Source organism: Salvelinus fontinalis, chromosome 5 (assembly GCF_029448725.1).
Source record: "Salvelinus fontinalis isolate EN_2023a chromosome 5, ASM2944872v1, whole genome shotgun sequence".
Taxonomy (NCBI): domain Eukaryota; kingdom Metazoa; phylum Chordata; class Actinopteri; order Salmoniformes; family Salmonidae; genus Salvelinus; species Salvelinus fontinalis.
Window position 1 is genome coordinate 2,018,302 of NC_074669.1, and position 12,845 is coordinate 2,031,146.

At 48.0% G+C, this 12,845-nt stretch overlaps 1 protein-coding gene across 4 annotated transcripts in view; it reads right to left on the bottom strand.

Moving 5' to 3' along the window:
* LOC129856189 (synaptotagmin-7-like) overlaps positions 1-12,845 on the bottom strand; it is a 371,304-nt gene that overhangs the window by 113,222 nt on the left and 245,237 nt on the right. For all 4 annotated transcript variants that reach the window (XM_055924304.1, XM_055924306.1, XM_055924303.1 and 1 more), the window contains one exon: positions 4,146-4,595. In XM_055924304.1, coding sequence (XP_055780279.1) covers positions 4,146-4,595 — 450 coding nt within the window. The remainder of the gene's footprint in view (positions 1-4,145; positions 4,596-12,845) is intronic.

Below are 12,845 nucleotides of genomic sequence, written 5' to 3' on the forward strand. Positions count from 1 at the left end.
AGCCAACTGAGATTTATTCCTGATTATTATTTGACCATGCTTGTCATTTATGAACATTTTGAAAATCTTGGCTCTCTCTAATTTTCCCCTTCTCTCTTTCTTTCTCTCGGAGGACCTGGGCCCTAGGACCATGCGTCGGGACTGCCGCCCGTGGTGACTCCTTGCTGTCCCCAGTCCGCCTGGCCTTGCTGCTATTCCAGTTTCAGCTGTTCTGCCTGCGGTTATGGAACCGCCACCTGTCCCAGACCTGTTGTTTTCAACTCTTAATGATCAGCTATGAAAAGCCAACTGAAAATTATTCATGATTATTATTTGACCATGCTTGTCACTTATGAACATTTTTGAACATCTTGGCATAGTTCTGTTATAATCTCCACCCGGCACAGCCAGAAGAGGACTGGCCACCCCTCATAGCCTGGTTCCTCTCTAGGTTTCTTCCTAGGTTTTGGCCTTTCTAGGGAGTTTTTCCTAGCCACCGTGCTTCTACACCTGCATTACTAGCTGTTTGGGGTTTTAGGCTGGGTTTCTGTACAGCACTTCGAGATATTAGCTGATGTACGAAGGGCTATATAAAATAAAATTGATAAAATAAAATTGATTGATCTATCTAGCTGCTACCAACCCTGTCATCTATCTAGCTGCTACCAACCCTGTCATCTATCTAGATGCTACCAACTCTGCCATCTATCTAGCTCCTACCATCCCTGTAATCTATCTAGCTGCTACCAACCCTGTCATCTATCTAGCTGCTACAAACCCTGTCATCTATCTAGCTGCTACCAACTCTGTTATCTATCTAGCTGCTACCAACCCTGTCATCTATCTAGCTGCTACCAACCCTGTCATCTATCTAGCTGCTACCAACCCTGTCATCTATCTAGCTGCTACCAACCCTGTCATCTATCTAGCTGCTACCAACCCTGTCATCTATCTAGCTGATACCAACCCTGTAATCTAACTAGCTGCTACCAACTCTGCCATCTATCTAGCTGCTGCCAACCCTGTCATCTATCTAGCTGCTACCAACCCTGTCATCTATCTAGCTGCTACCAACCCTGTCATCTATCTAGCTGCTACCAACTCTGTCATCTATCTAGCTGCTACTAGCCTTGTCATCTATCTAGCTGCTACCAACTCTGTCATCTATCTAGCTGCTACCAACCCTGTCATCTATCTAGCTTCTACCAACTCTGTCATCTATCTAGCTGTTACCAACCCTGTCATCTATCTAGCTCCTACCAACCCTGTCATCTATCTAGCTGCTACCAACCCTGTCATCTATCTAGCTGCTACCATTCCTGTCATCTATCTAGCTGCTGCCAACTCTGTCATCTATCTAGCTGTTACCAACCCTGTCATCTATCTAGCTGCTAGCCCTGTCATCTATCTATGTGCTAATAGCATCCTCTGTGTTATAATAAGAATTGACTGACTTCTAATCGCTCTCTGGCGTCTATATCAAGACATTAACTTGGATCAATAGGTTGTCCTACACTAGAGGTCAAAAGTGGTCACTAGAGGTCACTAGAGGTCACTAGAGGTCGTTTGACACTTCATATGTACTCTGTGTATAAAGTATGAAAATAGTCAGAGATGTGCACACGGACACACACACACACACACACACACACACACACACACACACACACACACACACACACACACACACACACACACACACACACACACACACACACACACACACACACACACACACACACACACACACACGTACGCACGAATGCACATAAAAAACACACCCACGCACGGACGCACATATACACAAAAGCAATGTAATGACACACAATGTCAACGCTGTGTGATATTCTTCCCTGGACGTCGGAAGCAGGAACCCGAACACCAAGTAACAAAGACAAGAAAATAGAAACATTTCAAATAAACAGACAGTCAAAATTCACTCCACCGAAATGAAGATAGGAAATTATATGACAACAGACAGTCAAAGATCACTATACTGAAATAAAGGTAGGACATGATATGACAACAGACAGTCAAAGATCACTATACTGAAATAAAGGAAGGACATGATATGACAACAGACAAAAACATGTTTAAAGACATGGCATCAGGGAGTGGTGTTTAAAGACTAGACATGGTATCAGGGAGTGGTGTTTAAAGACTAGACATGGTATCAGGGAGGGGTGTATAAAGACTAGACATGGTATCAGAGAGTGGTGTTTAAAGACTAGACATGGTGTCAGAGAGTGGTGTTTAGAGACATGGTATCAGGGAGTGGTGTTTAAAGAGATGGTATCAGGGAGTGGGGTTTAAAGACTAGACATGGTATCGGGGAGTGGTGTTTAAAGACATGGTATCAGGGAGGGGTGTTTAAAGACTAGACATGGTATCAGGGAGTGGTGTTTAAAGACTAGACATGGTATCAGGGAGTGGTGTTTAAAGACTAGACATGGTATCAGGGAGTGGTGTTTAAAGACTAGACATGGTATCAGGGAGGGGTGTTTAAAGACTAGACATGGTATCAGGGAGTGGTGTTTAAAGACTAGACATGGTATCAGGGAGGGGTGTATAAAGACATGGTATTACGGAGTGGTGTTTAAAGACTAGAAATGGTATCAGGGAGTGGTGTTTAAAGACATGGTATCAGGGAGTGGTGTTTAAAGACATGGTATCAGGGAGGGGTGTATAAAGACATGGTATCAGGGAGGGGTGTTTAAAGACATGGTATTACGGAGTGGTGTTTAAAGACATGGTATCACGGAGTGGTGTTTAAAGACTAGACATGGTATCAGGGAGTGGTGTTTAAAGACTAGACATGGTATCAGGGAGTGGTGTTTAAAGACTAGACATGGTATCAGGGAGGGGTGTATAAAGACATGGTATTACGGAGTGGTGTTTAAAGACTAGAAATGGTATCAGGGAGTGGTGTTTAAAGACATGGTATCAGGGAGTGGTGTTTAAAGACATGGTATCAGGGAGGGGTGTATAAAGACATGGTATTACGGAGTGGTGTTTAAAGACATGGTATCAGGGAGTGGTGTTTAAAGACATGGTATCAGGGAGGGGTGTATAAAGACATGGTATCAGGGAGGGGTGTTTAAAGACATGGTATCAGGGAGGGGTGTTTAAAGACTAGACATGGTATCAGGGAGTGGTGTTTAAAGACTAGACATGGTATCAGAGAGTGGTGTTTAAAGACTAGACATGGTATCAGGGAGTGGTGTTTAAAGACTAGACATGGTATCAGGGAGTGGTGTTTAAAGACTAGACATGGTATCAGGGAGTGGTGTTTAAAGACTAGACATGGTATCAGGGAGTGGTGTTTAAAGACTAGACATGGTCTCAGGGAGTGGTGTTTAAAGACTAGACATGGTATCAGGGAGTGGTGTTTAAAGACTAGACATGGTATCAGGGAGTGGTGTTTAAAGACTAGACATGGTATCAGGGAGTGGTGTTTAAAGACATGGTATCAGAGAGTTATCATCCAACCCAGACAGAGACAGTCACAACTCAGACAGAGACAGTCACAACTCAGACAGAGACAGTCACAACTCAGACAGAGACAGTCACAACTCAGACAGAGACAGTCACAACTCAGACAGAGACAGTCACAACTCAGACAGAGACAGTCACAACTCAGACAGAGACAGTCACAACTCAGACAGAGACAGTCACAACTCAGACAGAGACAGTCACAACCCAGACAGAAACAGTCACAACCCAGACAGAGACAGTCACAACTCAGACAGAGAAGGTTACCAACTCAGACAGAGACAGTCACAACCCAGACAGAGAAGGTTACCAACTCAGACAGAGACAGTCACAACTCAGACAGAGAAGGTTACCAACTCAGACAGAGACAGTCACAACCCAGACAGAGAAGGTTACCAACTCAGACAGAGACAGTCACAACCCAGACAGAGAAGGTTACCAACTCAGACAGAGACAGTCACAACTCAGACAGAGAAGGTTACCAACTCAGACAGAGACAGTCACAACTCAGACAGAGAAGGTTACCAACTCAGACAGAGACAGTCACAACTCAGACAGAGAAGGTTACCAACTCAGACAGAGACAGTCACAACTCAGACAGAGAAGGTTACCAACTCAGACAGAGACAGTCACAACCCAGACAGAGGGAAAAGAAGAAACAGAGAGAGACTCACAGGAAGGACTTGGCATCCAGGCCTCTGTTTTTCAACTGGCCCATCATGTGATCCCAGGATCCAGGATTTCCTCCACCTCCTCCTCCTCCTCCTCCTCTTCCTCCTCCTCCTCCTCCTCCTCCTCCCCTGTATTGTGAAGTGCCTGCCCCTGCCGGGCTCCCTCGCACCCTCCTGGGACCTCCTCGAGTGCCCCCACCTCCTACCCCACATCCTTCACTGCCCCCGCCTCCCTCAGGATGGCCGTGCCCCGGCGGGGTTACCTGGTATAGCTCTCCCAGGCTCTGTGAGGAGGTGGGTGGGAGCTGGGTGAGGCTTGGGGCAGGTGGGTGAATGAATGGCTGCTGGAGACTCTGCTGACGTAGCAGGGTGCGTGGCCGAGCCAGCGGCCCAGCTGAGGGGAGGGGATCCAGGGTGGAGGCAGAGGACAGAGCACCTACTGAGTCTCCAAAACTGGGATGGCAGCAGGAAGGGGAGGGAGCGAGGGGAGGAGGGGAGGGGGAGGAGGAGGGCCGGGAGTGGCAGATGTTAGAGCGGTGGAGGAGAGTGGAGGAGGGAGGAGGAGGATGGGAGGGAGAAGGAGAGCGGAGGAGGGAGGAGGGCCGGGAGTGTCAGATGTTAGAGCGGTGGAGGAGGAGAGTGGAGGAGGGAGGAGGAAGATGGGAGGGAGAAGGAGAGCGGAGGAGGGAGGAGGGCCGGGAGTGGCAGATGTTAGAGCGGTGGAGGAGGAGAGTGGAGGAGGGAGGAGGAAGATGAGAGGGAGAAGGAGAGCGGAGGAGGGAGGAGGAGGAGGGCCGGGAGTGTTCAATGTTAGAGCGGTGGAGGAGGACAGTGGAGGAGGGAGGAGGAGGAGGGCCGGGAGTGTTAGATGTTAGAGCGGTGGAGGAGGAGAGCGGAGGAGGGAGGAGGAGGATGGGAGGGAGAAGGGGAGCAGAGGAGGGAGGAGGAGGTTGGGAGCGGGAGAGAAGGAGAGTTTGGAGAGCAAGGACACGAAAGGTTGAGGGGACAGAGAGATAGATAAGAGTGGAGGAGAGAGAAGGAATCATGAGAGGGGAAGATGTAAGGAGGTACAGGACAGAAGGGAGAATGTTGATGGAGGATGGTGGGCGGGGGACAAATGGAAGGAGGTACAGGACAGAAGGGAGAAACCGATGTTGATGGAGGATGGTGGGCGGGGGACCAATGGAAGGAGGGAGAGGCAGTGGGGTTGCGGGAGGAGCCGGGGAGAGGAGGAGGAGGAGGAGAGAAAAAGAGAGCAGGGTGAGACAGCACCAGTAACAGCAGTAGCAGAGATAGTAGTAGCAGAGATAGTAGTAGCAGAGATAGCAGTAGTAGAGAAAGTAGTACCAGAGATAGTAGTAGCAGAGAGAGTTGTAGCAGAGAAAGTAGTACCAGAGATAGTAGTAGCAGAGATAGTTGTAGCAGAGATAGTTGTAGCAGAGAAAGTAGTAGCAGAGATAGTAGTAGCAGAGATAGTAGTAGCAGAGATAGCAGTAGTAGAGAAAGTAGTACCAGAGATAGTAGTAGCAGAGATAGCAGTAGTAGAGAAAGTAGTACCAGAGATAGTAGTAGCAGAGATAGTTGTAGCAGAGAAAGTAGTACCAGAGATAGTAGTAGCAGAGATAGTTGTAGCAGAGATAGTTGTAGCAGAGAAAGTAGTAGCAGAGATAGTAGTAGCAGAGATAGTAGTAGCAGAGATAGTAGTAGCAGATATAGTTGTAGCAGAGATAGTAGTAGCTGCTACCAACCCTGTCATCTATCTAACTGCTCCAAACCATGTCATCTATCTAGTTTTTACCAACCTCGTCATCTATCTAGCTGCTAACAACCCTGTCATCTATCTAGCTGCAGTGATAGTAGTAGCAGAGATAGCAGTAGCAGAGATAGAAGCAGCAGTAACAGCAGCACCAATAACAGCAGTAGCAGAGATAGCAGTAGCAGAGATAGCAGTAGCAGTAACAGTAACAGCAGCAGCAGTAACAGAGATATCAGAAGAAGGAGCAGCCAGAGTGATGGTCGGCAGTAGAAGGAGCAGCCAGAGTGATGGTCGGCAGTAGAAGGAGCAGCCAGAGTGATGGTCGGCAGTAGAAGGAGCAGCCAGAGTGATGGTCGGCAGTAGAAGGAGCAGCCAGAGTGATGGTCGGCAGTAGAAGGAGCAGCCAGAGTGATGGTCGGCAGTAACAGCAGTAGAAGGAGCAGCCAGAGTGATGGTCGGCAGTAACAGCAGTAGAAGGAGCAGCCAGAGTGATGGTCATCAGTAACAGCAGTAGAAGGAGCAGCCAGAGTGATGGTCGGCAGTAGAAGGAGCAGCCAGAGTGATGGTCAGCAGTAACAGCAGTAGAAGGAGCAGCCAGAGTGATGGTCGGCAGTAGAAGGAGCAGTCAGAGTGATGGTCATCAGTAACAGCAGTAGAAGGAGCAGCCAGAGTGATGGTCGGCAGTAGAAGGAGCAGCCAGAGTGATGGTCAGCAGTAACAGCAGTAGAAGGAGCAGCCAGAGTGATGGTCGGCAGTAGAAGGAGCAGCCAGAGTGATGGTCATCAGTAACAGCAGTAGAAGGAGCAGCCAGAGTGATGGTCGGCAGTAGAAGGAGCAGCCAGAGTGATGGTCGGCAGTAACAGCAGTAGAAGGAGCAGCCAGAGTGATGGTCATCAGTAACAGCAGTAGAAGGAGCAGCCAGAGTGATGGTCGGCAGTAGAAGGAGCAGCCAGAGTGATGGTCAGCAGTAACAGCAGTAGAAGGAGCAGCCAGAGTGATGGTCGGCAGTAGAAGGAGCAGCCAGAGTGATGGTCATCAGTAACAGCAGTAGAAGGAGCAGCCAGAGTGATGGTCGGCAGTAGAAGGAGCAGCCAGAGTGATGGTCGGCAGTAACAGCAGTAGAAGGAGCAGCCAGAGTGATGGTCATCAGTAACAGCAGTAGAAGGAGCAGCCAGAGTAATGGTCGGCAGTAGAAGGAGCAGCCAGAGTGATGGTCAGCAGTAACAGCAGTAGAAGGAGCAGCCAGAGTGATGGTCATCAGTAACAGCAGTAGAAGGAGCAGCCAGAGTGATGGTCATCAGTAACAGCAGTAGAAGGAGCAGCCAGAGTGATGGTCATCAGTAACAGCAGTAGAAGGAGCAGCCAGAGTGATGGTCGGCAGTAACAGCAGTAGAAGGAGCAGCCAGAGTGATGGTCATCAGTAACAGCAGTAGAAGGAGCAGTCAAAGTGATGGTCGGCAGTAACAGCAGTAGAAGGAGCAGCCAGAGTGATGGTCGGCAGTAGAAGGAGCAGCCAGAGTGATGGTCATCAGTAACAGCAGCAGAAGGAGCAGCCAGAGTGATGGTCGGCAGTAGAAGGAACAGCCAGAGTGATGGTCGGCAGTAGAAGGAGCAGCCAGAGTGATGGTCATCAGTAACAGCAGCAGAAGGAGCAGCCAGAGTGATGGTCGGCAGTAGAAGGAACAGCCAGAGTGATGGTCGGCAGTAGAAGGAGCAGCCAGAGTGATGGTCATCAGTAACAGCAGCAGAAGGAGCAGCCAGAGTGATGGTCGGCAGTAGAAGGAACAGCCAAAGTGATGGTCGGCAGTAGAAGGAGCAGCCAGAGTGATGGTCATCAGTAACAGCAGTAGAAGGAGCAGTCAGAGTGATGGTCATCAGTAACAGCAGTAGAAGGAGCAGCCAGAGTGATGGTCATCAGTAACAGCAGTAGAAGGAGCAGCCAGAGTGATTGTCGGCAGTAGAAGGAACAGCCAGAGTGATGGCCGGCAGTAGAAGGAGCAGCCAGAGTGATGGTCATCAGTAACAGCAGTAGAAGGAGCAGCCAGAGTGATGGTCGGCAGTAGAAGGAGCAGCCAGAGTGATGGCCGGCAGTAGAAGGAGCAGCCAGAGTGATGGTCGGCAGTAGAAGGAGCAGCCAGAGTGATGGTCATCAGTAACAGCAGTAGAAGGAGCAGCCAGAGTGATGGTCGGCAGTAAGAGCAGTAGAAGGAGCAGCCAGAGTGATGGTCGGCAGTAAGAGGAGCAGCCAGAGTGATGGTCGGCAGTAGAAGGAGCAGCCAGAGTGATGGTCATCAGAAACAGCAGTAGAAGGAGCAGCCAGAGTGATGGTCGGCAGTAACAGCAGTAGAAGGAGCAGCCAGAGTGATGGTCGGCAGTAACAGCAGTAGAAGGAGCAGCCAGAGTGATGGTCGGCAGTAGAAGGAGCAGCCAGAGTGATGGTCATCAGTAACAGCAGCAGAGATAGCAGCAGCAGTAACAGCAGCAGAGATAGCAGCACCAGTAACAGCAGCAGAGATAGCAGCAGCAGTAACAGCAGCAGAGATAGCACCAGTAACAGCAGCAGAGATAGCAGCAGCAGTAACAGCAGTAGAGATAGCAGCACCAGTAACAGCAGTAGAGATAGCATCAGTAGTAACGGCAGCAGAAATAGCAGCAGTAACAGCAGCAGAGATAGCACCAGTAACAGCAGTAGAGATAGGAGCATTAGTAACAGCAGCAGAGATAGCATCAGTATCAGCAGCAGAGATAGCACCAGTAACAGCAGTAGAGATAGCAGCAGTAGCAGCATTAGAAGGAGCAGCCAGGGTGATGGTCAGCAGGTGTGTGTGTAACGTGTGTGTCTGGGCGCCGTGGGTTTGTGGGCATGGTACGAGTCGGCGTTGGTTGGATCTGAAAGGTCCGTATGGGCATGGTCGAGCACGTCTGTTGCGGTGGGTGTGTCGGAGTGTGTGTGTGGCGTCCCAACGTGGCTGACAAAGCTGGCTCTTCGAGACGAAGGCTTTACGGTTTGTTCCTCTCTCTCTTCTCAACTTTTAAAGCACTATATCATCCCTCCTCTTCCTTCTCCTTTCTCTGTCTAAATCTATGTCCTCGTTTAAATACAACACTCCGCCCCTGGAGACGTCCTCCCAGCCAACCAACTCCTCTCCTCTCCTCTCCTCTCCTCTCCTCTCCTCTCCTCTCCTCTCCTCTCCTCTCCTATCTTCTATGTTTTATCTTTCTTTATCTGTTTTCAAGTTGTTCCCCTGCTTCACTAGCAGCACCTCTCTATCAAAACCAGACAGTAGGTGATGTTTTAGTTCAGTTATCTATAAATCTATTACATATTACTAGGAGAAGTTGGTTTCATTTTTCTAGCTCGGTATCCCAAAATGCTCCTTTAAATTGTTTCCCAACTCTCTAAATGTATCTTCTCCTGCCCTTCCCCGACAGAGTCGCACTGTAATCTGCACTGGGTGAACACCGTGCCATTCACATTACTAGACACTTTGCAGCTTGCTTTACATGCGACTGTACACGGGTCTCTTTCAGACTGCTTTTTAAATCGTCTGGTATTGAACTTATATAACTACTCAAAAGGGGAAAGGAAAGTCAAAAGGGGAAATGAAATAGTTGAAGAGGCCACTTGAAGGAAGATGGAGGCTTTACATAAAGAAAGAGAGAAAGATGGGACCGATAAGGAAGAGAGAGAAAGATGGGACCGATAAGGAAGAGAGAGAAAGATGGGACCGATAAGGAAGAGAGAGAAAGAAAATGGGTTGAGACACCATCACAGGTCACCAACACAAGAGACACCAGCACAAGAGACACCAACACAAGAGACACCAACACAAGAGACACCAACACAAGAGACACCTGCACAAGAGACACCAACACAGGTCACCAACACAAGAGACACCAGCACAAGAGACACCAACACAAGAGACACCAACACAAGAGACACCAGCACAAGAGACACCAACACAAGAGACACCATCACAGGTCACCAACACAAGAGACACCACACAAGAGACACCAACACAAGAGACACCAACACAAGAGACACCATCACAGGTCACCAGCACAAGAGACACCAGCACAAGAGACACCAACACAAGAGACACCAACACAAGAGACACCAGCACAAGAGAAACCAACACAAGAGACACCATCACAAGAGACACCAGCACAAGAGACACCAACACAAGAGACACCAGCACAAGAGACACCATCACAAGAGACACCGACACAAGAGACACCAGCACAAGAGACACCAAAACACAAGAGACACCAACACAAGAGACACCAAAACACAAGAGACACCAACACAAGAGACACCAACACAAGAGACACCAACACAAGAGACACCAACACAAGAGACACCAACACAAGAGACACCAACACAAGAGACACCAGCACAAGAGACACCATCACAAGAGACACCGACACAAGAGACACCAGCACAAGAGACACCAAAACACAAGAGACACCAACACAAGAGACACCAAAACACAAGAGACACCAACACAAGAGACACCAACACAAGAGACACCAAAACACAAGAGACACCAACACAAGAGACACCAACACAAGAGACACCAACACAAGAGACACCAACACAAGAGACACCATCACAAGAGACACCAACACAAGAGACACCAAAACACAAGAGACACCAACACAAGAGACACCATCACAAGAGACACCAGCACAAGAGACACCAACACAAGAGACACCAACACAAGAGACACCAGCACAAGAAACACCAACACAAGAGACGCCAACACAAGAGACACCGACACAAGAGACACCGACACAAGAGACACCGACACAAGAGACACCAGCACAAGAGACACCAGCACAAGAAACACCAACACAAGAGACACCAAAACAAGAGACACCAGCACAAGAGACACCAACACAGGTCACCAGCACAAGAGACACCAACACAAGAGACACCAACACAAGAGACACCGACACAAGAGACACCGACACAAGCGACACCAACACAAGAGACACCAGCACAAGAGACACCAGCACAAGAGACACCAGCACAAGAGACACCAACACAGGTCACCAGCACAAGAGACACCAACACAGGTCACCAGCACAAGAGACACCAACACAAGAGACACCAACACAAGAGACACCGACACAAGAGACACCGACACAAGCGACACCAACACAAGAGACACCAGCACAAGAGACACCAGCACAAGAGACACCAGCACAAGAGACACCAACACAGGTCACCAGCACAAGAGACACCAGCACAAGAGACACAGATACTTATAGCATCCTGGAAATAGAATCCAATTATAGACAGGGGGCAAAGAGAGAAAGATGAGAGGAGGAGATGAGAGGAGAGAAAGAGGGTAGGAGGTCGTGAAGGAGTGAACGTGTCGCGGAGAGAGAGAAATCATAGACAGCAGGAGATGTGAAAAAGAAAGGGAGGCGAAACGAAAGAGGGTGGAGAAGCTAAATTAACCGTCTCATTTTCTGACACGTTGTGATTAGGGTCTAAACCACGTCATTCAGGCAGCGAACTCCAGTGTCGCGTCGACGACACACACACATCGTGTGAAACTCAAACTGCTGTTTTCCATCAACGTGTGTTTACAAAGTCTTGAGTTAGATGTTATTTTAACGAGAAAATTACACAAAAATATTTATTAGAGAGAAACATACTTTTTGTGAGCGTGTAACAGACTGTGAGTGTGTAACAGACTGTTTGTGAGTGTATAACGTACTGTGAGTGTGTAACAGACTGTGAGTGAGTAACAGACTGTGAGCGTGTAACAGACTGTTTGTGAGTGTATAACAGACTGTGAGTGTGTAACAGACTGTTTGTGTGTAACAGACTGTTTGTGAGTGTATAACAGACTGTGAGTGTGTAACAGACTGTTTGTGAGTGTATAACAGACTGTGAGTGTGTAACAGACTGTTTGTGAGTGTGTAACAGACTGTGAGTGTGTAACAGACTATTTGTGAGTGTATAACGTACTGTGAGTGTGTAACAGACTGTTTGTGAGTGTATAACGTACTGTGAGTGTGGAACAGACTGTGAGTGTGTAACAGACTGTTTGTGAGTGTATAACGTACTGTGAGTGTGTAACAGACTGTTTGTGAGTGTGTAACAGACTGTGAGTGTGTAACAGACTGTTTGTGAGTGTATAACAGACTGTGAGTGTGTAACAGGCTGTTTGTGAGTGTATAACAGACTGTTTGTGAGTGTGTAACGTACTGTGAGTGTGTAACAGACTGTTTGTGAGTGTGTAACAGACTGTGAGTGTGTAACAGACTGTTTGTGAGTGTATAACAGACTGTGAGTGTGTAACAGACTGTTTGTGAGTGTGTAACAGGCTGTGAGTGTGTAACAGACTGTTTGTGAGTGTGTAACAGGCTGTTTGTGAGTGTATAACAGACTGTGAGTGTGTAACAGACTGTTTGTGAGTGTGTAACAGGCTGTTTGTGAGTGTGTAACAGACTGTTTGTGAGTGTGTAACAGACTGTTTGTGAGTGTATAACAGACTGTGAGTGTGTAACAGACTGTTTGTGAGTGTATAACAGATTGTGAGTGTGTAACAGACTGTTTGTGAGTGTGTAACAGACTGTTTGTGAGTGTATAACAGACTGTGAGTGTGTAACAGACTGTTTGTGAGTGTGTAACAGACTGTTTGTGAGTGTATAACAGATTGTGAGTGTGTAACAGACTGTTTGTGAGTGTATAACGTACTGTGAGTGTGTAACAGACTGTTTGTGAGTGTATAACAGACTGTGAGTGTGTAACAGGCTGTTTGTGAGTGTATAACAGACTGTGAGGGTGTAACAGACTGTGAGTGTATAACAGACTGTGAGTGTATAACAGACTGTTTGTGAGTGTGTAACAGACTGTGAGTGTGTAACAGACTGTGAGTGAGTAACAGACTGTGAGCGTGTAACAGACTGTGAGCGTGTAAGAGACTGTT